The following is a 24,777-nucleotide window of genomic DNA, read 5'->3' as shown; positions in this document are numbered from 1 at the left end:
CCCTGTTAAAATAAAGTTTAATTAAGAAAATGAAGCATTTCCACTTATTCCATGTCCGACTTGAGAGCTGATGGTATGAAAATGTTTGGTCACTGTTGTTAACATGCCACAATTATATCAGAAAGCAATGCAATCTGTAAAGACAAAGTTCACACAAAATACACAGTCATCCATTTCATTAACACACTTTATTGTTTTGCATTGGGTTGTATTGGGTTAATGTTTGACAAGGCAGCACACTCATCACGACTGTACAATTTGCTTTGTATTTTGATTCAGTAATTCACTAGTATTAACTATGAGTCACCATTCTTGTCTGCTCTCGGCCTTTGCTCAGTGTTTCAGAAACTCTTGTCCTGCGGAGTTTTAGGTATTTCCATCAATGCCCACCCCCATCATTTTCCTCCTCTACCAGTGAGATGCAGATTATAGGTTCTTACCAATGATATGTATTCACTAGATGACTGACAGGGGGCGCTGTTCGAAGACGCCATCCACCATTACGAAACTCTTCATAAGGAACAACCTCCATAGGTTTTATGGGATTTTACAGTATTTCAATGTAGTGTTTCAAGGACAAAAATACATGCATTTCTTTTGATCTAGTTTGGAGTGGAACATAAGAACTCTATAAAAATAAAACTTTTTTCTTTTGATAAAGGATTGGCTTATATTCAGCTCATACAATATTGGCTTCTATTCAGTTCATACAGTACTATGTATTGTTTAAGAAATACGTCTTACAGTGTCTGTAATGAATTTAAAAACAAAGCAACGTATTCATCTTCCAAAACCTGTAGCTGTTGAAACGAAAACATGTAGCTCATCTCTATACACTACAAAGCAACACAATGTAGATTATTGTCAAATCAAATCAAATCAAATGTATTTATATAGCCCTTCGTACATCAGCTGATATCTCAAAGTGCTGTACAGAAACCCAGCCTAAAACCCCAAACAGCAAGCAATGCAGGTGTAGAAGCACGGTGGCTTGGAAAAACTCCCTAGAAAGGCCAAAACCTAGGAAGAAACCTAGAGAGGAACCAGGCTATGTGGGGTGGCCAGTCCTCTTCTGGCTGTGCCGGGTGGAGATTATAACAGAACATGGCCAAGATGTTCAAATGTTCATAAATGACCAGCACGGTCGAATAATAATAAGGCAGAACAGTTGAAACTGGAGCAGCAGCACGGTCAGATGGACTGGGGACAGCAAGGAGTCATCATGCCAGGTAGTCCTGGGGCATGGTCCTAGGGCTCAGGTCCTCCGAGAGAGAAAAAAAAAGAGAGAATTAGAGAGAGCATATGTGGGGTGGCCAGTCCTCTTCTGGCTGTGCCGGGTGGAGATTATAACAGAACATGGCCAAGATGTTCAAATGTTCATAAATGACCAGCACGGTCGAATAATAATAAGGCAGAACAGTTGAAACTGGAGCAGCAGCACGGCCAGGTGGACTGGGGACAGCAAGGAGTCATCATGTCAGGTAATCCTGGGGCATGGTCCTAGGGCTCAGGTCCTCCGAGAGAAAGAAAGAGAGAAGGAGAGAATTAGAGAACGCACACTTAGATTCACACAGGACACCGAATAGGACAGGAGAAGTACTCCAGATATAACAAACTGACCCTAGCCCCCCGACACATAAACTACTGCAGCATAAATACTGGAGGCTGAGACAGGAGGGGTCATGTACAGCTGGAGAAGTTAATGCATTATACCAAAATAATATGTTTTTAATATTGCTGACCAATTTAAGATCCATATTGTTACTCCCCCGTGAAGCCAGTAAAACGTAAATTGCATTAGTTAAGATCAATAAACGACTCTTAATACAATAAACTGTTCACTCAGACTGTAAAAAACACTTACTTCACTGATGGCCTTTTTGTATACATAAATTTCATGCTAGGTTGCTGCTAACGTTAACTACAGTACATTCATTGCCAATGCACTATTTGTTCCAACAGTTGTGAAAGGACTATTACAAAATCCATAAGAACAGTTCCGTTGTTATGTATCACCACTTCCTCCAGGCTTAATCATATCAACAATGGGCTATCATTTTGTAAACTAGAATAGCATACATGGACATTTGCTTACATGCGTTGCTATGGTTACACAGTACCACACGCTGTCAGGAGTTCAGAGCGGTCTGTCTCAAGATAGACCAAAAAAGTACATTTTCTCCATTATTAATTGCGATACTTACATTACCAGTCAAAGTTTGGACACACCTACTCATTCAAGGGTTTTTCTTTATTTTTACTATTTTCTACATTGTAGAATAATAGTGAAGACATCACAACTATTTTAGATTCTTCAAAGTAGTCACCCTTTGCCTTGATGCCACTTTGTACACTCTTGGCATTCTCTCACCTAGCTTCATGAGGAATGCTTTTCCAACAGTCTTGAAGGAGTTCCCACATATGCTGAGCACTTGATGGCTGCTTTTCCTTCACTCTGTTGTCCAACTCATCCCAAACCATCTCAATTGGGTTGAGGTCAGGTGATCTGATACAGCACAATCACTCTCCTTCTTAGTCAAATAGACAATTGCACAGCCTGGAGGTGTGTTTTGAAAAACAAATGATTGTCCCACTAAGCGCAAACCAGATGGAATGGCGTATTGCTGCAGAATGCTGTGGTAGCTATGCTGGTTAAATGTGCCTTGAATTCTAAATAAATCACCAACAATGTCCAGCAAAGCAACCCCACCTCCTCCTCCATGCTTCACAGTGGGAACCACACATGCTAAGATCATCCGTTCACCTACTCTGCATCTCACAAAGACATGGCGGGTGAAACCACAAATCTCAAATTTGGAATCATCAGACTAAAGGACAGACTGGTCTAATTGCTTGTGTTTCTTGGCCCAAACAAGTCTCTTCTTATTATTGCCATCCTTTAGTAGTGGTTTCTTTGCAGCAATTCGACCATGAAGGCAATCTCCTCTGAACAGTGTGTATTTGTATTTATTTTTTACTTTTACCCATCTTTCTCTGGTATCAAATTGGTAGTTACAGTCTTGTCTCATCGATGCAACTCCCATACGGACTCGGAAGAGGCATGCATCCTCTGAAACACAACCCAGCCAAGCCGCATTGCTTCTTGACACAATGCGGCTTAACCCAGTAGCCAGCCACCCCAATGTGTCTGAGGAAACGCTGTACACCTGGCAACTGTGTCAGTGTGCATTGTGCCTGGCCCACCACAGGAGTCACTACAAGAATATCCCTGCTGGCCAAACCCTCCCCTAACCCAGACAATGCTGAGTCAATTGTGCGCCATCCCATGGGTCTCCCGGTCACGGCTGGCTGCGACAGAGCCTGGACTTGAACCAGGATCCCTCGTGGCACAGCTAGCACTGCGATGCAGTGCCTTAGACCACTGCACCACTCAGGAGGCCCTCCCCTCAACAGTTGATGTTGAGATGTGTCTGTTACTTGAACTCTGTAAAGCATTTATTTGGGCTGCAATCTGAGGTGCAGTTAACTCTAACTTATCCTCTGCAACAGAGGTACAGTTGAAGTCAGAAGTTTACATACACTTAGGTTGGAGTCATTACAACTTGTTTTTCAACCACTCCACACATTTCTTGTTAACAAACTATAGGTTTGGCAAGTCGGTTAGGACATCTACTTTGTGCATGACACAAGTAATGTTTCCAACAATTGCTCTCAGACAGATCATTTCATTTATAATTCACTGTATCAAAATTGTGGGTCAGAAGTTTACATACACTAAGTTGACTGTGCCTTTAAACACCTGGGAAAATTCCAGAAAATTATGTCATGGCTTTAGAAGCTTCTGATAGGCTAATTGACATCATTTGTGTCAATTGGAGGTGTACCTGTGGATGTATTTCAAGGCCTACCTTCAAACTCAGTGCCTCTTTGCTTGACATCATGGAAAAATCAAAAGAAATCGAACCAAGACCTCAGAAAATAATTGTAGACCTCCACAAGTCTGGTTCATCCTTGGGAGCAATTTCCAAACGCCGGAAGGTACCACATTCATCTGTACAAACAATAGTACGCAAGTATAAACACCGTGGGACCACGCAGCCGTCATGCCGCTCAGGAAGGAGACGCGTTCTGTCTCCTTCCTTGGTATATTACGTGTATTTTATGTCATTGTTTTTTACAAGGTTGAGTTTCCTTGGAAACTCCCATCCACCCATCACACATTATTCTTGCAGCAACGCTTGTTAAGTGTTTCTATTACAATGTCAGGTGAGACATTTTGTCTTGAAAATGAATATACTGCATTTCTTATACTTTGTGTGTGTGTGTGTGTGTGTGTGTTTCTGCGTGCACACTCATTAGTGTAACAAGAGAGTCTCCCATCCCCTTTGTTGTTTACACACAGTTAGCAAGAGACAGACATTCTTGTTGTTCCTCAAAAAGTACTCCATGTCCCGGGAGTTTCCTACCACGTCTGGTCCACCCAGTCATGTGTCTCAATAGAATATCTCAAGAGAACATTCCATACAAGGCCTCTCATAATAGGAGATAAAAAACGTGATGGCCTCCCGTACCTAGACTTTAAAGTCAGATTTAACACAGTCTTGTGTCACAGGGAAGTAAACATGACTTATTTCCTTTATTGCAAATCAGGTATTTTTCTGCCACCTGCCTTGTCAAATGATTAGTTGTTTTGTTATACTGGTTATTGATCAAATCATGGTTCAACCATAGTCAAACAGGCAGACTCAAAAGCACCATTTATACCTGGTTGTGTCTTTTGTCCTGATCTTGTCGACATTCTGATTGTGCCCACGTTTTTAGACCGGTGTAAACAATCAAAAGGAACATTGTGATCTGATTGTGAAATGTTCATCTTTCCCACCTCCCGAGGTACAGTAGTCCGACACTCATTGTGTCTGGATATCTTACAAGTGTAGACAGAACTGAACAGAGAACATTTAAATCCTCATTATTCGGTTCTCTAAAATCATTGACAGGTGGCACCATTGATTGATAACATAAATGCGTCTTACAATAAATAGGATTTAGAAAGAATAGTTGTGAAATAATTTGCATAAAGGAATGAACCAGGAAATCGGGTCACAATGCAGACCCAGTAGATAAGACACATTTTAATATCATATGTAGACACATTTCTGGAAATGTGGGCGCAATCAGAATGTAGAGTAGATCAGGACCCATGTTAGCACCAGGTATACACAGGGTTAGAATGTCAACAAATGGTTCTTCTTTTCTATTAGTCATGTTTTGTCAGTCTATGAAGTCAGATGAACCGTGGTTACCACTAGAGTGCGTATGTTCCTGCCAGTGTGGTCTGGTAACATGGAGATAGTTGCTATGTTTCTGTTGCTTTGAAGAGAAATGTACCTTGATGTGTGTGATTGTGTTTCATCCCCTGTGTTATGCAAATAGGAAGACCCCTAGAATACCCTGTGTTGTTCAGAACCGCACAATTTGAACAGTAAAGTAAATTGGCACCCAGGATAAATAAGCAAACACAGGACTTTCCCTTAGAACTGCATTACAATTAGGAAATATTATACACTGCTCAAAAAAATAAAGGGAACACTAAAATAACACATCCTAGATCTGAATTAATGAAATATTCTTATTAAATACTTTTTTCTTTACATAGTTGAATGTGCTGACAACAAAATCACACAAATGATCAATGGAAATCAAATTTATCAACCCATGGAGGTCTGGATTTGGAGTCACACTCAAAATGAAAGTGGAAAACCACACTACAGGCTGATCCAACTTTGATGTAATGTCCTTAAAACAAGACAAAATGAGTCTCAGAAGTGTGTGTGTGGCCTCCACGTGCCTGTATGACCTCCCTACAACGTCTGGGCATGCACCTGATGAGGTGGCAGATGGTCTCCTGAGGGATCTCCTCCCAGACCTGGACTAAAGCATCCGCCAACTCCTGGACAGTCTGTGGTGCAATGTGGCGTTGGTGGGTGGAGCGAGACATGATGTGCTCAATTGGATTCAGGTCTGGGGAACGGGCGGGCCAGTCCATAGCATCAATGCCTTCCTCTTGCAGGAACTGCTGACACACTCCAGCCACATGAGGTCTAGCATTGTCTTGCATTAGGAGGAACCCAGGGCCAACCGCACCAGCATATGGTCTCACAAGGGGTCTGAGGATCTCATCTCGGTACCTAATGGCAGTCAGGCTACCTCTGGCGAGCACATGGAGGGCTGTGCGGCCCCCCAAAGAAATGCCACCCCACACCATGACTGACCCACCGCCAAACCGGTCATGCTGGAGGATGTTGCAGGCAGCAGAACGTTCTCCACGGCGTCTCCAGACTCTGTCACATCTGTCACATGTGCTCAGTGTGAACCTGCTTTCATCTGTGAAGAGCACAGGGTGCCAGTGGCGAATTTGCCAATCTTGGTGTTCTCTGGCAAATGCCAAACGTCCTGCACGGTGTTGGGCTGTAAGCACAACCCCCACCTGTGGATGTCGGGCCCTCATACCACCCTCACGGAGTCTATTTCTGACCGTTTGAGCAAACACAAGCACATTTGTGGCCTGCTGGAGGTCATTTTGCAGGGCTCCTCCTGCTCCTCCTTGCACAAAGGCGGAGGTAGCGGTCTTGCTGCTGGGTTGTTGCCCTCCTACGGCCTCCTCCACTTCTCCTGATGTACTGGCCTGTCTCCTGGTAGCGCCTCCATGCTCTGGACACTACGCTGACAGACACAGCAAACCTTCTTGCCACAGCTCGCATTGATGTGCCATCCTGGATGAGCTGCACTACCTGAGCCACTTGTGTGGGTTGTAGACTCTGTCTCATGCTACCACTAGAGTGAAAGCACCGCCAGCATTCAAAAGTGACCAAAACATCAGCCAAGAAGCATAAGAACTGAGAAGTGGTCTATGGTCACCACCTGCAGAACCACTCCTTTATTGGGGGTGTCTTGCTAATTGCCTATAATTTCCACCTGTTGTCTATTCCATTTGCACAACAGCATGTGAAATGTGTCAATCAGTGTTGCTTCCTAAGTGGACAGTTTGATTTCACAGAAGTGTGATTGACTTGGAGTTACATTGTGTTTAAGTGTTCCCTTTATTTTTTTGAGCAGTATATGTATGTATGTATGTATGTATATATGTATGTATATATGTGTATATATGTGTATGTATGTATGTATATATATGTATATATATGTATGTATGTATGTATGTATGTATATATATGTGTATATGTATGTATGTATGTATGTATATATGTATATGTATGTATGTATGTATATATATATATATATATATGTATGTATGTATGTATGTCATTAGACATATCATTGCAAAGGGACAAAATATATATAAAAAAAAAAACATTTGATAGGTCTACTCAGCCAGTAGGCTACTAGCAGAATAGATCATAGCCTATAATCTCCATGCACAAAATCATATTTTGTATTCTTGACACAATTTAATTTCATGAGTGAATGTATTTGTTTTGTTTTTCACTTAGGCTATTCTTTGCTTTTATGTAGGATTATGCAAAAATATCCAAACCCCTTTGCAGTGTTCTAACATAAACCTAATCTGTTGAGGCCACAAGTATGAAAATGCAGAATCGAAATATGTGGGGCCCAAATTTCCCCATGGAGACCGTTTGGAGTCCTGCGTACCGCCTGGAAATCCCCCACCCTGTGTTGACTCCTCCCCCTCCGGCACTACAGAGAATTTAACGCTGGTGTATGTCAAGATCCGAATTACTACCAGCACTGCAGCCAGTGTCAACAATGGACCTTCATCGAGCTAGTATCCTCAACCATATGGATTATAACACTGATGGTCGACATTCTAAGGATAGGAAAGTGCAATCTATCAACGAAGAGCGGCTGGACAGCGGCCTTGACTCTCTCAAAGACGAGGAATATGAAGTTGTCGCCAGTGAGCTCGAGAGTCTTCGTGTGGATTGTTCCTCACCGCAGAGAGACGAATGCGGCAATGAACCCTGGAAGGAACACGTTTTAGAGGATGGAGACACGTATGTTGAGATACTTTAATCAAATCAAGACATTCAAGTTTTGTTTCGAGTTAAATCGACTGTTGTTTCTCGGTTACATAATAAGCTCATTTTTGTAGTCGACTAATTATAGCGCAATTATGGTTGTCTTCCTGTGTGCAAAAGTTGCATTTGCAATCTAAACAATGCACAAGGAAGGTATTGGGGGAGAGTGATTATGGCCATTGTGGGCTTTACGTAAACAAACCTTTCAGAACGGAATGTACTATGGCTGGGGGTCAAAGAAGGCGGCGCTCACACTCCGCTGGTCTGGAAAGTCCCGGGCCTCGTGCCAGAAACCAGATACGCTGCAACGGTGCGCAGGTCTCAAGCCACCACTAGTAGAAATAGCTTGAGGGAAAGGTGTGACGACTATGAAGTGCTGCCTGTTTTTCATTCTAAGTTTTAACCTTGTGTCGTATTCATGAATCATATTCACTTATTTTTGAGTAGTCTGAGCAGTTAATAATTCCCCCTTTTCTTCTAATCAGGCTTCTCCACCTTGCCATTATCCATGAAGCCAAGGACTGTGCAAGGAAGTTGATAGAGCTGTCGTGCAATGAGCCTTTCCTCAATCAACAGAACTACCAGAGACAGGTACATACAGTTAAGACCTGCACAATTACAGTAAATGCTTAGATAGAATACAAGGTGTGTGTATGAGAGGGAATGAAGTAGATTCACAAATACAGTAAAAGGTGTGTGATCGAGAGCGGGGCAGCGAGAGACTCGTACTTTCAGTTCCTAACCATACCCGTCCTGCTCCCCTATACAGACTCCGCTCCATCTGGCTGTGATCACAGAGCAGGCTGAGATAGTGGAGCGTCTGCTGAGGGCTGGCTGTGACCCAATGCTAGTGGACGACAGTGGCAATACAGCCCTCCACATCGCCTGTAGGAAGGGCTCTCTCACCTGCTTCAGTGTCCTCACCCAGACCCAGGGCTGCTCTACCCAGCTCCCAGCCATCATGGCCACACCAAACTACAGTGGTAAGACACTGAAAAACACAGTTTATTTTCTGTTACTTATTTCAGCTTGTGGGGAACCTGTGGCCATTACTGGAACTAAACAGTTACAAAAATGTTTAACAACAATGTTACTGTAGTAATTACACAGGTATAAGAGCAACTTAATGTAAAGTATTACCCTGTTCTCTGACCATTGGTCTTTCTCTGATTCAGGTCAGAACTGTTTGCATCTGGTCTCTATCCATGGCTTTCTCTCGCTTGTGGAGAGCCTTGTTGCTCTCGGAGCTGACATCGATGCACAGGTAGGCTATGCAGCAAGTTAGCCTTTTTTCAACCCCACCCTCACAATAGTCAATTTGATTATGTCATTCACATTTCCTAAAAAAGCACCCAAATGCTGTGTATTTCCCATGAACTTGTTTGGCATTCCAGGAGCAGTGTAATGGCCGCAGCCCTCTCCACCTAGCTGTGGACCTACAGAACCTGGACTTGGTACGGCTCCTGGTCAATAACGGGGCTAACGTCAACAGCCAGACCTATGGAGGTCACACGCCGTACCACTTGACCTACGGTCGCAAGAACGCCGCCATCCAAAGGGAACTGTATGAGCTGACGGCTCAGGAGTTGAGAGAACTGCCAGACAGTGAGTCTGAGGACAGTGAGGAAGAGGGACAGTCTGATGAGGAAGAGGTGAGTGTGACTGAACTGATGTGAGTATGTGGACTGTAGGTGTGTGTGTGTTTGTGTGTGAGGCATCTCTACTGTGTGTGATTGCTTATGCAGCGTAGGGTTTTTCCATATTCTCTGGTGAAACGGCTGTGAAACGGTTCAGCATATCTAACTACGTCATGAGTGAACCTAGCAGATTGGATGTTTTACATAGTCATAAACTTTGGCTCTAATCCACCTTCTTTCCTTTCGCAGGTAACATGTTGGTATGATGACATTCAATGGAATATGCACAAGTAGGAAGTCGACCAAAGAACCTGTAGAGAACAGTAGTACAGACAGGGAGAAGCTCTGCTGCCCACAGGCTCTAGCTATGGTACAGTGGCATGCCCAGCAGTGGTGCCAACCTCAGAAGTTGAGGATGGCAGAAGGCTGGGGTACACCCTAGGACTGACATAGTGATGATGGACAGTGTGAACCAATGAGAAGATGCCAAATAAACTAAATGGATGCCAATAAATAATGGTCTTTATGGCTCTCTGATAGATACTCATTATCACAAAGCTTACATCCAACCAACGATGTAATAGCATCAGCATGTATTATATTGTAAATGGCTGTGAATACAAATACATATTTTTTTTTTATAACTGTAAATGTATAAAGTTTGACATTACTGTAAATGTATAAAGTTTGACATTACTGTAAATGTTATCCATTGCGTGTGGAAAGGTAAAGCAAACCACAAACTCTAGTAAATTAAAACATGACATTTAACTTCGCCTTGATTTCTGGTGTTTTTCCATCAGTGTGGGAGATAGTGATGAAAAAAATTAGCTTTTTTATTTTTCCAGTACTTGAAAGTGCAGGCAACATGCCCAATGGACTATTTGGAATGTGACCATATCTCTGAGACTGAATTATTTAATTATGTTAAATATATCAAACAGATCCTGAAAGGTCAGTGTTCAAGACACACATTATTATGAAGATATAATGGCAAACCACAAATGCCTGAACAGAATAAGGGACTGAAGTGTAAGGATGCTGGTGATCAGGCTTCAGAATGAGTCGCAGGCAGGAAGAGCCGTAACATATATTCATAGACTTGTAGAGGTCTGTATCTATATTATTATAGTGGAGTACAATGGAATTTCCAGCGTTGAAAATTCCGCTGGGGAGTCATAGTTCCCAGACATGGTATTCCAGACATGAGGAACTTCACGGAATTCCTCTCTTACAATTAGTCAGAAGGGATTCTCCAATGTAATTATGGTCACGTGATGAGGAAGATACAGCATAACTAACTGCGTGTTTGAACAAACTGTCTGCTAGAAATCTAATACTAGTGCCAGTGTGGTTGTACAAGCTAAAATTCTCACGGGATTCTACCATAGAGCTACTAGTGTTGATACTACAAAGATGAGTAATTTTGCCCCCGTCGTTCTACTTTTCAGTGGTATATTCTCAAAGAAACCTCTGCAAGTGAAGGCAAATGATTTAGTCACAGCATACTCCCTCAAAGCCCTAAGAGAGCAGGAAACACAGAGGGGCAGTCAGGCAATTCAGAAAAGCGCCCCAATGGGGGTTAAGAGGGACTTGTATGACTCAGCATGACATGGCGAAATGACAAAGCCTTCGGATGGAAAATCCGGACTGTCTTCATGAAGGGGAATATACAGTATTCAGACCCCTTCCACTTTTTCAACATTTTGTTGTTACAGCCTAAAATGTTTAAAATGTTTTCCCTCAATCTACACACAATACCCCATAATGACAAAGAGAACACGTTTTTAGAAATGTTTGCAAATGTATTAAAAATAAAATACCTTATTTACATAACTATTCAAACCCTTTGCTATGAGACTCAATTATTTATTTGATTTCCCCTTTATTTAACCAGTTAGGCCAGTTGAGAGCAACTGCAACCTGGTCAAGATAAAGCAAAGCAGTGCGACAGAGTTCCACATGGGATAAACAAATGTATAGTTAAAAACACAATAGAAAAATCTATATACAGTGGGTGCGGTGCAAATGTAGTACGATTAGGGGGGTAAGGCAATAAATAGGCCATAGTGGCAAAATAATTACATTTTAGCAATTAAACACTGTGTGATAGATGTGCAAGTAGAGATACTGGGGTGCAAAGGAGCAAGAAAAATAATAATATGAGGATGAGGTAGTTGGGTGGGCTATTAACAGATGGGCTGTGTACAGGTGTAATGATCGGTAAGCTGCTCTGACAGCTGATGCTTAAAGTTAGTGAGGGAGATAAGACTCAAGCTTCAGTGATTTTTGCAATTTGTTCCAGTCATTGGCAGCAGAGAACTGGAAGGAAAGGCGGCCAAACGAGGAGTTGGCTTTGGGGATGACCAGTGAAATATACCTGCTGGAGGGCGTGCTACGGGTGGGTGCTGCTATGGTTACCAGTGAGCTGAGATAAGGCGGGGCTTTATCTAGCAAAGACTTATAGATGACCTGGAGCCAGTGGGTTTGGCGATGAATATGAAGCGAGGGCCAGCCAACGAGAGCATACAGGTCGCAGTGGTGGGTGGTATATGGAGCTTTGGTGACAAAACGGATGGCACCGTGATAGACTACATCCAATTTGCTGAGTAGAGTGCTGGAGGCTATTTTGTAAATGACATCACCGAAGTTAAGGATCGGTAGGATAGTCAGTTTTACGAGGGTATGTTTGCCAACGTGAGTGAAAGAGGATTTGTTAAGAAATACGAAGCTGATTCTAGATTTAATTTTGGATAGGAGATGCTTAATGTGAGTCTGGAAGGAGAGTTTACAGTCTAACCAGACACCTAGGTATTTGTAGTTGTCCACATATTCTAAGTCAGAACCATCCAGAGTAGTGATGCTAGATGGGCGGACTGGGTCGGGCAGCGATCGGTTGAAGAACATGCATTTAGTTTTACTTGCATTTAAGAGCAGTTGGAGGCCACGGAAGGAGTGTTGTATGGCATTGAAGCTCGTCTGGAGGTTTGTTAACACAGTGTCCAAAGAAGGGCCAGAAGTATACAGAATGGTGTCGTCTGCGTAGAGGTGGATCAGAGAATCCCCAGAAGCAAGAGTGACATCATTGATGTCTACAGAGAAAAGATATTGAGCTCAGGTGCATCCTTATTCCATTGATCATCCTTGAGATGTTTTTACAACTTGATTGGAGTCCACCTGTGGTAAATCCAATTGATTGGACATGATTTAGAAAGGCATACACCTGTCTACATAATATCCTAGAGTTGACCGTGCATGTCTGAACAAAATCCAAGCCATGAGGTCAAACGAATTGTCTGTAGAGCTCAGAGACAGGATTGCATCGAGGCACAGATCTGGGGAAGGGTACCAAAAATGTCTGCAGCATTGAAGGTCCCCAAGAAGAGTGGCCTCCATCATTCTTAAGTGGAAGAAGTTTGGAACCACCAAGACTCTTCCTAGAGCTGGCTGCCCAGCCAAACTGAGCAATCGGGGGAGAAGAGCCTTAGTCAGGGAGGTGATCAGGAACCCGATGGTCACTCTGACAGTCTCAATGTCCTTGAGTGGCCCAGCCCAAACCCGGACTTGAACCCAATCGATCATCTTTGGAGAAACCCATCCAACCTGACAGCTTGATCTGCAGAGAAGAATGGGAGAAACTCCCCAAATACAGGTGTGCTAAACTTGTAGCATCACACCCAATAAGACTCAAGGCTGTAATCGCTGCAACAAAGTACTGAGTAAAGGGTCTGAATACATACGGAAATGTGATATTGTAGTTGGTTTTCTTAATACATTTGCAAAAAATTCTAAACCTGTTTTTGATATTTTCATTATGGGGTATTGTGTGTAGATTGAGGGGGGGGGGGGACTATTGAATACATTTTAGAATAAGGCTGTAACGTAACAAAATGTGGAAAAAGTAAAGAGTTCTGAATACTTTCCGAATACGCTGTATCTTACATGAGTTATTTTTTGTTGGTCTTTCGTGCCAGCCTTCAGCTACCCTCAACGCATCCCATCTACATCTGAAGACCATCCAGTCACATCCTTCAGCTACCCTCAATCCCTCCCATCTAGTTGAAGTCGGAGATGTACATACACTTAGGTTGGAGTCATTAAAACTAGTTTTTTCAACCACTCCACACATTTTAGTTTTGGCAAGTCGGTTAGGACATCTACTTTGTGCATGACACATTTTTCCAACAATTCTTTGCAGATTATTTCACTTATAATTAACTGTATCACAATTCCAGTGGGTCAGAAGTTTACATACAGTAAGTTGACTGTGTCTTTAAACAGCTTGGAAAATCAAAAATAATGATGTCATGGCTTTAGAAGCTTCTGATAGGGCGGCAGTGTAGCCTAGTGGTTAGAGCATTGGACTAGTAACCGAAAGGTTGCAAGTTCAAATCCCCGAGCTGACAAGGTACAAAATCTGTCGTTCTGCCCTTGAACAGGCAGTTAACCCACTGTTCCTAGGCCGTCATTGAAAATAAGAATTTGTTCTTAACTGACTTGCCTGGTTAAATAAAGGTAAAAAAAAAAAATAAAAAAAAAAGGCTAATTGACATAATTTGAGTCAATTGGAGGTGTACCTGTGGATGTATTGCAATGCCTACATTCAAATTCAGTGCCTCTTTGCTTGACATCATGGGAAAATCAAAAGAAATCAGCCAAGACCTCAGAAAAAAATAATTGTAGACCTCCACAAGTCTGGTTCATCCTTGGGAGCAATTTCTAAATGCCTGAAGGTACCACGTTCATCTGTACAAACAATAGTACGCAACTATAAACACCATGGGACCATGTGGCCGTCATACCAATCAGGAAGGAGGCGCGTTCTGTCTCCGAGAGATGAACGTACTTTGGTGCGAAAAGTGAAAATCAATCGCAGAACAACAGCAAAGGACATTGTGAAGATGCTGGGAGAAACGGGTACAAAATTATTTATATCCACAGTAAAACGAGTCCTATATCGACATAACCTGAAAGGCCACTCAGCAAGGAAGAAGCCACTGCTCCAAAACCGCCATAAAAAAAAAATCAAGATTACGGTTTGCAACTGCAACTGGGACAAAGATCGTACTTTTTGGAGAAATGTCCTCTGGTCTGATGAAACAAAAATAGAACTGTTTGGCCATAATGATTATTTTTATGTTTGAAGGAAAAAGGGGGAGGCTTGCAACTCGAAGAACCCCATACCAACCGTGAAGCACGGGGGTGGCAGCATCATGTTGTGGGGGTGCTTTGCTGCAGGAGGGACTGGTGCACTTCACAAAATAGATGGCATCATGAGGTAGGAAAATGATGTGGATATATTGAAGCAACATCTCAAGACATCAGTCAGAAGTTAAAGCTTGGTTGCAAATGGGTCTTCCAAATGGACAATTACCCCAAGCATACTTCCAAAGTTGTGGCAAAATGGCTTAAGGCCAACAAAGTCAAGGTATTGGAGTGGCCATCACAAAGCCCTGACCTCAATCCTATAGAAAATTTGTGGGCAGAACTGAAAAAGCTTGTGCGGGCAAGGAGGCCTAGAAAACTGACTCAGTTACACCAGCTCTGTCAGGAGGAATGGGCCAAAATTCACCCAACTTGGGAAGCTTGTGGAAGTTTACACTAAATGTTTGACCCAAGTTAAACAATTTAAAGGCAATGTTACCAAATACTAATTGAGTGTATGTAAACTTCTGACCCACTGGGAATGTGATGAAAGAAATAAAAGCTGAAATAAATCACTCTCTCAACTATTATTCTAACATTTCACCTTCTTAAAATAAAGTGGTGATCCTAACTGACCTAAGATAATTTTTACTCTGATTAAATGTCAGGAACTGAAAACCAAATGCATTTAAACTCCGTTTAAGGTGTATGTTAACTTCCGACTTCAACAGTATATACGAATAGATTGCATTTGGATTACTGAAAGTGTTATTTGGGTTAACTGGACTCGTTCTGACATTTGATTTATTATTTGTGTCCTTGTTTGACATTTTTGCTGTACTGATAGGAGCTAGTAGCAATCAATTAATTATAATATTCTTGTGTTGTTGCATCACTAATGTATTGAGCTGGTGAGTATCTCTCATGCTTAATACTAGTGGCCCACAATTTATTCCAGAAGAGCTGAAACCACTTATGTCGGTTAGTAAGTTTAATTGAACCTTTATTTAACTAGGCAAGTCAGATAAGAACAAATTCTTATTTACAATGACGGCCTGCCCTGGCCAAACCCGACGCTGAGCCAATTGTATTGAACCAGGGTCTGTAGTGAAGCCTCTAGCACTGAGATGCAGTGCCTTATACAGCTGCGCCACTCTGGAGTGTAAGTAAGTAACAGAGGAGTTTCAGAGATTTCTATAGTCAGCATTAGGCTTTGGATATATGCACCATATCTATATGGGAAAATAAAGTATATGGGAAAATAAAGTATATGGGAAAATAATCTCAAAAACATGAACTGAACAGCGTAAATGTACAGCAAGTCAGAGCTTTTGTTCTGAAGATCTGTGGTAGTGCTCATTTCTCTAGGGTAGTCTCCCCTCTAGTTTGGAACACAAGGAAACACTCAATCTCGCTCTGACTGGGACACAAGGTGGACATCAATTTCAGTCTCAGTCAGGATCCTGCAAAGATATATATATATATATAACTCAGCAAAAAAAGAAACTTCTTCTCACTGTCAACTGTGTTTATTTTCAGCAAACTGAACATGTGTAAATATTTGTATGAACATAAGATTCAACAACAGACACAAACTGAACAAGTTCCACAGACATGACTAACAGTGATTGAATAATATGTCACTGAACAACGGGGGGGGGGGGGGGTCAAAGTCAAAAGTAACAGTCAGTATCTGTGGCCACCAGCTGCATTAAGTACTGCAGTGCATCTCCTCCTCATGGACTGCACCAGATTTGCCAGTTATTGCTGTGAGATGTTACCCCACTCTCCTACCAAGGCACCTGCAAGTTCTGGGGGGGAATGGCCCTAGCCCTCACCCTCCGATCCAACAGGTCCCAGACGTGCTCAATGGGCTCAACTTTATTTCTACTATTTTCTACATTATTGAAAAATAGTGAAGAAATCAAAACTATGAAATAACACAAATGGAATCATGTAGTAAACAAATCAAAATATATTTTATATTTTTCAAAGTAGCCACCCTTTGCCTGAACGACAGTCCATCATTACTTTAAGACATGAAGGTCAGTCAATAGGAACATTTCAAGAACTTTGAAAGTTTCTTCAAGCGCAGTCGCAAAAACCATCAAGCGCTATGATGAAACTGTCTCTCATGAGGACCACCACAGGAAAAGAAGACCCAGAGTTACCTCTGCTGCAGAGGAAAAATTCATTAGAGTTACCAGCCTCAGAAATTGCAGCCCAAATAAATGCTTCACCGAGTTCACCGACACCAATAAAAAGAGACTTGCCAAGAAACACGAGCAACGGACATTAGACCGGTGGAAATCTGTCCAAATGTGAGATTTTTGGTTTCATCTGCTGTGCCTTTGTGAGATTTAGATTAGGTATATGGATGATCTCCGCATATGTAGTTCCCACCATGAAGCATGGAGGAGGAGGTGTGATGGTGCTTTGCTGGTGACACTGTCCGTGATTTATTTAGAATTCAAGGCACACAACCAGCATGTATACCACAACTCTGCAGCAAAACGCCATCCCATCTGGTTTGCACTTAGTAGAACAATAATTTATTTCCCAACACACCTTCAGGTTGTGTAAGGGTTATATGACCAAGGAGAGTGATGGAGTGCTGCATCAGATGAACTGTCCTCCACAATCATCTGACCTCAACCCAATTGAGATGGTTTGGGATGAGTTGGACCCCAGAATTAAGGAAAAGCAGCCAACAAGTGCTCAGGATATGTGAGGACTCCTTTAAGACTGTTGTTAAAGCATTCCAGGTGAAGCTGGTTGAGAGAATGCCAAGAGTGTGCAGCGCTGTCATCAAGGCAAAGGGTGACTACTTTGAAGAATCTAAAATATATTTTGATATCAATACTTGTTGCATTTATGGTCTTATCATCAACTGATTTGAGCCAGTGTATGGCTGTGGATTGACTGTATTGTTTAAATGGAATATTCACAGTTAATTAGATTTTCCATATAGTTATATGATTCCATATAGTTTTGATGTCTTCGCTATTATTCTACAATGTAGAAAATAGTAAAAATAAAGAAAAACCCTGGAATGAGTGGGTGTGTCCAAACTTCTGACATGTACTGTATATCTTGAAACTTCTCAGCTACACTGGTGTTTTTTTTGTTGACAATTGTGTAACACTTACAGAAACCAAGAGGTCTCATCTCAGCGTTCTGTGTGTACACCTAAGAGATGTAAGCCATCCTCTTACACAGCATATCCACTGGGATCTCATAACCGTACTTCTACTTGCAGTTGGCTGCCTCGTAACGAGCCCTCTGGACTTGCTGTCAGCTGAACACAAATGAATCGGTCACGATTACAGTCATTATTACATACATTAACTAATACCTTTCATAAGGTTCATATTTAGTGGATATTTCAACATTAACACGTTTCTTACCCATCATTCCAAAATGACACAGCCAATGTTTTCTGTGATTCTGAATAAGTATGTGACTGTGGATGGCATCAACAAGCTTGTCCTATGGGAAAGATTGAAGAGTACATCTGATGACTGCATATAACATCACATAGGCATATTGATAACTGAGTACTGAAATAGTTATAAAGGGTGTTCTTACTGGAATTCTGTGTGATGACAACTGCACAGTCTTGCCCTCTGATAGCTACTGAGGTAAGGCCACCTTGGTTGATAGCCTTGAATGCATATTCTGGGAAAATAAACAGAACAGGGCAAAATGATGCATCACTCCAGACTTTTGTTAAGGTGAGAGATCTACAGCTTCAAAGCTGTCACTGCATGTCATGATGAAGGCTATTCACCACATTGACGGGCTCAGACCATGAACGCATCTGTGCCAAGACACTCAACGAATGACAACTCATTACTGGACAGCTAGTTGCTACTAAGTTACCCTCTTATGGCCATGGTGTAACGGTCTACTTCTGTCAAATAACTTGACAGGAATAGCTAGTTGTAAAAGTTAGCTTACTATAGTAACTGTTTCAAACTCAGCATGAAGGCTGGCAGATTTGAATTCGATCAGCTTGCAAAGTTAGCTAATTGCTTAATTGCTGTAGTTAGCAAACAATAATCAATAAACTAGCTGTTAGAAATCTGACAATATTAACATACTTTATCCATTCACTGACATTATAAAGCAGCTAGTTAGCTTTATTATTTTTTAACTGAGCTAACGTTAGCTATGGCCAGGTTAGATAACATTAACGTTAGGTACCTACTATAGTTGGCTACAATAATGACTGGGCAAGTTGGTATTTTAATTTCTTCAGAACTATCCCATACTAACCGACTTTGTTAGTCTGCTCTCCGGAGAGAAGATGGTAATATGTCGGTCAAATCCTGCACTCGACCCTCGGGAACATTGTGTTGGCAAACAATTTGTATAAAAGTACATTTGTATAAAAGTTGTAAGTAAACTGAAAACAGAACTGCTGAGGAAAAAAACATGCAAGATAATGACCCCGGAATTGGTTTAGGAACAGTAGTTGATGTCCGGGTCAATCCAACAAACGTTGTTTTAAGACACCTCTTGGTTTACTGAATGCATTTTGACTACAAGAAAAGAACGAAGCTTTTTTTCAGTCTTTTATTCTTTTTCACATGCTATAGTTTCATTGACGAACACTGTATTGACAGGTTTGTGAAGATCAACCAGTTCTAAGTGGGTCCTTATTTTGCCTTGGTGAGACACAGCCACTTCTGTGGAACTTCATAAGTGCATCTCTCTGCCCCATTCTCATCATAGGGGATGTGCCAGGAGCCTCCATTTGTCTGGACAATGGTGTCATAACTTAATATCCTCTGGAAAAAATGTACAGAACACAAGAATTGTAATAAACATACACAGGCCATACTTTAAAAAAAATCTATATGCCTTTTAGGTCCTCATGTAGACAACAGATACTATGCATCGATGTGTAATGAATAAGCAAGCTCTATCTCCCTGTTACTCTCACCTGGAATCGTACTCTCTTTCCCGGGGTGTAGCTGCTCAGCACCAGCTGGTGGCCTCTCTGCCACTTGAAGAAGAGGCGTCGGGTGGCACCGTCTGGCAGGCAGGCCTTGTGGTCCCTCATCAGGTCCCGGCTAACAAAGTTGCAGTGGTTCCCAGAGTGCAGTGTGGCATACAGCAGGAAAGGGTCATCCTCAGAACTGACAAACAACCAGAGGTGTCAACATCCAAACAAACCCAAAGAATACACATCGGTAACTTTACCCAATGTATTGCACAAAAACATATATTTTCTTTCAGCCTTTAGTTATTCTCAATTAGATAAAGTCTCTTTTGCAAGAGTGACCTGTACTCTTATAATATGGATATGAATGATCTACCAGAAAGCTATGGTTTGCAAGACACAGGGCTGAACTCACATGTTGTCAGTGAAGAAGCAGTGGGCCTTCTGCTGGACCAAGCTCATGTCATGTCTGTCCCAGCTGCGTGAGGGCCGCTGCATATGCTTCCTCCCCAGGACCAGGATGACCAGGCCCTGGCGCTCAAGCTCCGACACCACCTCCAGAAGCTGCATAGAAACACCAACACGATTAGTCATCATCACATACAGTGCATTCGGAAAGTATTCAGATGCCTTGACTTTATCCACATTTTGTTACGTTACAGCCTTTTTCTAAAATGAATTAAATAGATTTTTCCCCCCTCATCAATCTACACACAATACTCCATAATGACAAATTGAAAACAGGTTTTTAGACATTTTTCGAAAATGTATTAAAACTAAAATATAGAAATACCTTACTTCGATAAGTATTCAGACCCTTTGCGATTACACTTGAAAAATAGCTCAGGTGCATCCTGTTTCCATTGATCATCCTTGAGGATGTTTCTACACCTTAATTTGAGTCCACCTGTGGTAAATTCAATTGATAGGACATGAAAAGGCACACACCTGTCTATATAAGGTCCCACAGTTGACAGTGTGTCAGAGCAAAAACCAAGCCATGAGGTCGAAGGAAATGTCCGTAGGGCTCCGAGACAGGATTGTGTCGAGGCACAGATCTGGGGAAGGGTACCAAAACATTACTGCAGGTCCCCAAGAACACAGTGGCCTCCATCATTCTTAAATGGAAGAAGTTTGGAACCAGCAAGACTCTTCCTAGAGCTGGCCGCACAGCCAAACTGAGCAATCGGGGGAGAAAGGCCTTGGTCAGGGAGGTGACCAAGAACCTGATTGTCACTCTGACAGAGTTCTAGAATTCCTCTGTGGAGATGGGAGAACCTTCCAGAAGGACAACCATCTCTGCAGCACTCCACCAATCAGGCCTTCATGGTAGAGTGGCCAGACGGAAGCCACTCCTCAGTAAAAGGCACATGACAACCCGCTTGGAGTTTGGCAAAAGGCACCTAAAGACTCTCAGACCATGAGAAACACGTTTCTCTGGACTGATGAAACCAAGATGGCCTGAAACCTGGCACCATCCCTACAGTGGTGGTGGCAGCATCATAATGTGGGGATGTTTTTCAGTGGCAAGGACTGGGAGACCTGTCAAGATTGAGACAAAGATGAACGGAGCAAAGAACAGAGAGATCCTTGATGAAAACCTGCTCCAGAGCGCTCAGGACCTCAGACTGGGGCAAGGTTCACCTTCCAAAAAGGATAATGACCCTAAGCACACAGAGAAGACAACACAGGAGTGGCTTCGGGACAAGTCTCTGAAAGTCCTTGAGTGGCCCAGCCAGATCCCGGACTTGAACCCAATCGAACATCTCTGGAGAGACCTGAAAATAGCTGTGCAACAATGCTCCCCATCCAACCTGACAGAGCTTGAGAGGATCTGCAGAGAAGGGGAGAAACTCCCCAACTGTGTGTGCCAAGCTTGTAGTGTCATACCCAAGAAGACTCGAGGCTGTAATCACTGCCAAAGGTGCTTCAACAAAGTACTGAGTAAAGGGTCTGAATACTTAAGGAAATGTGATATTTTATATAAATTTGCTCAAATTTCTTAACACTTTTTGCTTTGTCATTATATAATATTGTGTGTAGATTGATGAGGGACAAAAACAATTTAATCCATTTTAGAATAAGGCTATAACGTAAGAAAATGTGGGAAAAAATCAAGGTGTCTGAATACTTTCCGAAGGCACTGTATATGGCGTCATATGGGTGAGCAGTTTGCTGCCTTCAACGTTATGAACAGAGTGCCCCATGGTGGCAGTGGGGTTATGGTATGGGAAGGCATAAGCTACGGACAATGAACACAATTGCATTTTATCGATGTCAATTTGAATTCAAAGATACCACAACAAGATCCTGAGGCCCATTGTCGTGCCATTCATCCGCCCCCATCACCTCATGTTTCAGCATGATAATGCACAGCCACATGTCGCAAGGATCTGTACACAATTCCTGGAAGCTGAAAATGTCTCAGTTCTTCCATGGCCTCCATATCGGATGCTTTTGATCGACGTGTACGACAGCGTGTTCCAGTTCCCGACAATATCCAGCAACATCGTACAGCCATTAAAAGGGAAAGGGTGATACCTAGTCAGTTGTACAACTGAATGCCTTCAAATGAAATGTGTCTTCCGCATTTAACACAACCCCTCTGAATCAGAGAGGTGCGGGGTCTGCCTTAATCGACATCCACACCAGATATTGACAGGTTTCTGATCCACGCCCGTGACAGCCCGTGACGAGCCACACAATAAAAACCCCTGCCTAATAAAAACCCCTGCCTAATAAAAACCCCTGCCTAACAAATATCCCTTTCATTTTATGTCCTCATTTTGCACTATATACTGTATATGGCGATACATATAATATATTATATACAGTGGGGCAAAAAAGTATTTAGTCAGCCACCAATTGTGCAAGTTCTCCCACTTAAAAAGATGAGCGAGGCCTGTAATTTTCATCATAGGTACACTTCAACTATGACAGACAAAATGAGGAAAAAGAATCCAGAAAATCACATTGTAGGATTTTTTTATGAATTTATTTGCAAATTATGGTGGAAAATAAGTATTTGGTCAATAACAAAAGTTTCTCAATACTTTGTTATATACCCTTTGTTTGCAATGACAGAGGTCAAGCGTTTTCTGTAAGTCTTCACAAGGTTTTCACACACTGTTGCTGGTATTTTGGCCCATTCCTCCATGCAGATCTCCTCTAGAGCAGTGATGTTTTGGGGCTGTTGCTGGGCAGCATGGATTTTCAACTCCCTCCAAAGATTTTCTATGGGGTTGAGATATGGAGACTGGCTAGGCCACTCCAGGACCTTGAAATGCTTCTTACGAAGCCACTCCTTTGTTGCCCGGGCGGTGTGTTTGGGATCATTGTCATGCTGAAAGACCCAGCCACGTTTCATCTTCAATGCCCTTGCTGATGGAGGTTTTCACTCAAAATCTCATGATACATGGCCCCATTCATTCTTTCCTTTACACGGATCAGTCGTCCTGGTCCCTTTGCAGAAAAACAGCCCCAAAGCATGATGTTTCCACCCCATGCTTCACAGTAGGTATGGTGTTCTTTGGATGCAACTCAGCATTTTTTGTCCTCCAAACACGACGAGTTGAGTTTTTACCAAAAGGTTATATTTTGGTTTCACCTGACCATATGACATTCTCCCAATCTTCTTCTGGATCATCCAAATGCTCTCTAGTAAACTTCAGATGGGCCTGGACATGTACTGGCTTAAGCAGGGGGACACGTCTGGCACTGCAGGATTTGAGTCCCTGGCGGCGTAGTGTGTTACTGATGGTAGGCTTTGTTACTTTGGTCCCAGCTCTCTGCAGGTCATTCACTAGGTCCCCCCGTGTGGTTCTGGGATTTTTGCTCACCATTCTTGTGATCATTTTGACCCCACGGGGTGGGATCTTGCGTGGAGCCCCAGATGGAGGGAGATTATCAGTGGTCTTGTATGTCTTCCATTTCCTAATAATTGCTCCCACAGTTGATTTCTTCAAACCAAGCTGCTTACCTATTGCAGATTCAGTCTTCCCAGTCTGGTGCAGGTCTACAATTTTGTTTCTGGTGTCCTTTGACAGCTCTTTGGTCTTGGCCATAGTGGAGTTTGGAGTGTGACTGTTTGAGGTTGTGGACAGGTGTCTTTTATACTGATAACAAGTTCAAACAGGTGCCATTAATACAGGTAACGAGTGGAGGACAGAGGAGCCTCTTAAAGAAGAAGTTACAGGTCTGTGAGACCCAGAAATCTTGCTTGTTTGTAGGTGACCAAATACTTATTTTCCACCATAATTTGCAAATAAATTCATAAAAAATCCTACAATGTGATTTTGAAGTGTACCTATGATGAAAATTACAGGCCTCTCTCATCTTTTTAAGTGGGAGAACTTGCACAATTGGTGGCTGACTAAATACTTTTTTGCCCCACTGTATATATTATCTGCCGAAATTGTTGCAACCCCTATTACTAGCCTGTTCAACCTCTTTTTCGTATTGTCTGAGATTCCCAAAGATTGGAAAGCTGCCGCGGTCAACCCCCTCTTCAAAGGGGGTGACACTCTAGACCCAAACTGCTACAGACCTATATCTATCCTACCCTGTCTTTCTCAGATCTTCGAAAGCCAAGTTAACAAACAGATTACTGACCATTTCGAATCCCACCATACCTTCTCCGCTATGCAATCTGGTTTCAGAGCTGGTCATGGGTGCACCTCAGCCACGCTTAAGGTTCTAAACGACATCATAACCGCCATCGATACGAGACATTACTGTGCAGCCGTATTCATCGACCTGGCCAAGGCTTTCGACTCTGTCAATCACAACATTCTTATTGGCAGACTCAACAGCCTTGGTTTCTCAAATGATTGCCTCGCCTGGTTTACCAACTACTTCTCTGATTAGAGTTCAGTGTGTCAAATCGGAGGGCCTGTTGTCCGGACCTCTGACAGTCTATGGGTGTGCCACAGGGTTCAATTCTCGGGCCAACTCTCTTTTCTGTATACATCAATGATGTTGCTCTTGCTGCTGGCGATTCTCTGATCCACCTCTATGCAGACGACACCATTCT

At 42.4% G+C, this 24,777-nt stretch overlaps 2 protein-coding genes across 4 annotated transcripts in view; one reads left to right on the top strand and one right to left on the bottom strand.

The window, feature by feature from the left end:
• Window positions 1–7,665: 7,665 nt before the first annotated feature.
• LOC109894366 (NF-kappa-B inhibitor alpha-like) lies at window positions 7,666–10,428 on the top strand. Its single transcript, XM_020487814.2, has 6 exons — window positions 7,666–7,991; window positions 8,501–8,606; window positions 8,785–8,998; window positions 9,191–9,279; window positions 9,410–9,667; window positions 9,902–10,428. Exons 1-6 carry the CDS (start codon window positions 7,699–7,701, stop codon window positions 9,944–9,946), a joined length of 1,005 nt encoding a protein of 334 aa, XP_020343403.1. The 5' UTR covers window positions 7,666–7,698; the 3' UTR covers window positions 9,947–10,428.
• An 8,933-nt stretch (window positions 10,429–19,361) lies between these two features.
• LOC109894821 (mitochondrial ribonuclease P catalytic subunit) overlaps window positions 19,362–24,777 on the bottom strand; it is a 24,054-nt gene continuing 18,638 nt past the window's right edge. For all 3 annotated transcript variants that reach the window (XM_020488499.2, XM_031828738.1, XM_031828739.1), the window contains 3 exons: window positions 20,161–20,309; window positions 19,746–19,941; window positions 19,362–19,590 (listed from right to left, as the gene is read on the bottom strand). In XM_020488499.2, the coding sequence (XP_020344088.2) occupies window positions 19,459–19,590; window positions 19,746–19,941; window positions 20,161–20,309 (477 nt within the window). In that variant the 3' untranslated portion in view covers window positions 19,362–19,458. The remainder of the gene's footprint in view (window positions 19,591–19,745; window positions 19,942–20,160; window positions 20,310–24,777) is intronic.

Source organism: Oncorhynchus kisutch, linkage group LG7 (assembly GCF_002021735.2).
Source record: "Oncorhynchus kisutch isolate 150728-3 linkage group LG7, Okis_V2, whole genome shotgun sequence".
Classification (NCBI taxonomy): Eukaryota; Metazoa; Chordata; class Actinopteri; order Salmoniformes; family Salmonidae; genus Oncorhynchus; species Oncorhynchus kisutch.
This window is presented reverse-complemented; position numbering and strand designations above follow the sequence as displayed.

What these genes read in the sequence shown, in the direction of transcription:
- LOC109894366 (XM_020487814.2), top strand. Translation starts at nt 7,699, where the DNA reads ATGTCAAGATCCGAATTACTACCAGCACTGCAGCCAGTGTCAACAATG. An exon ending in GTTTTAGAGGATGGAGACAC is followed by an intron (nt 7,992 to 8,500) that starts GTATGTTGAGAT and finishes TCTTCTAATCAG; the next exon opens with GCTTCTCCACCTTGCCATTA. An exon ending in GGCCACACCAAACTACAGTG is followed by an intron (nt 8,999 to 9,190) that starts GTAAGACACTGA and finishes TCTCTGATTCAG; the next exon opens with GTCAGAACTGTTTGCATCTG.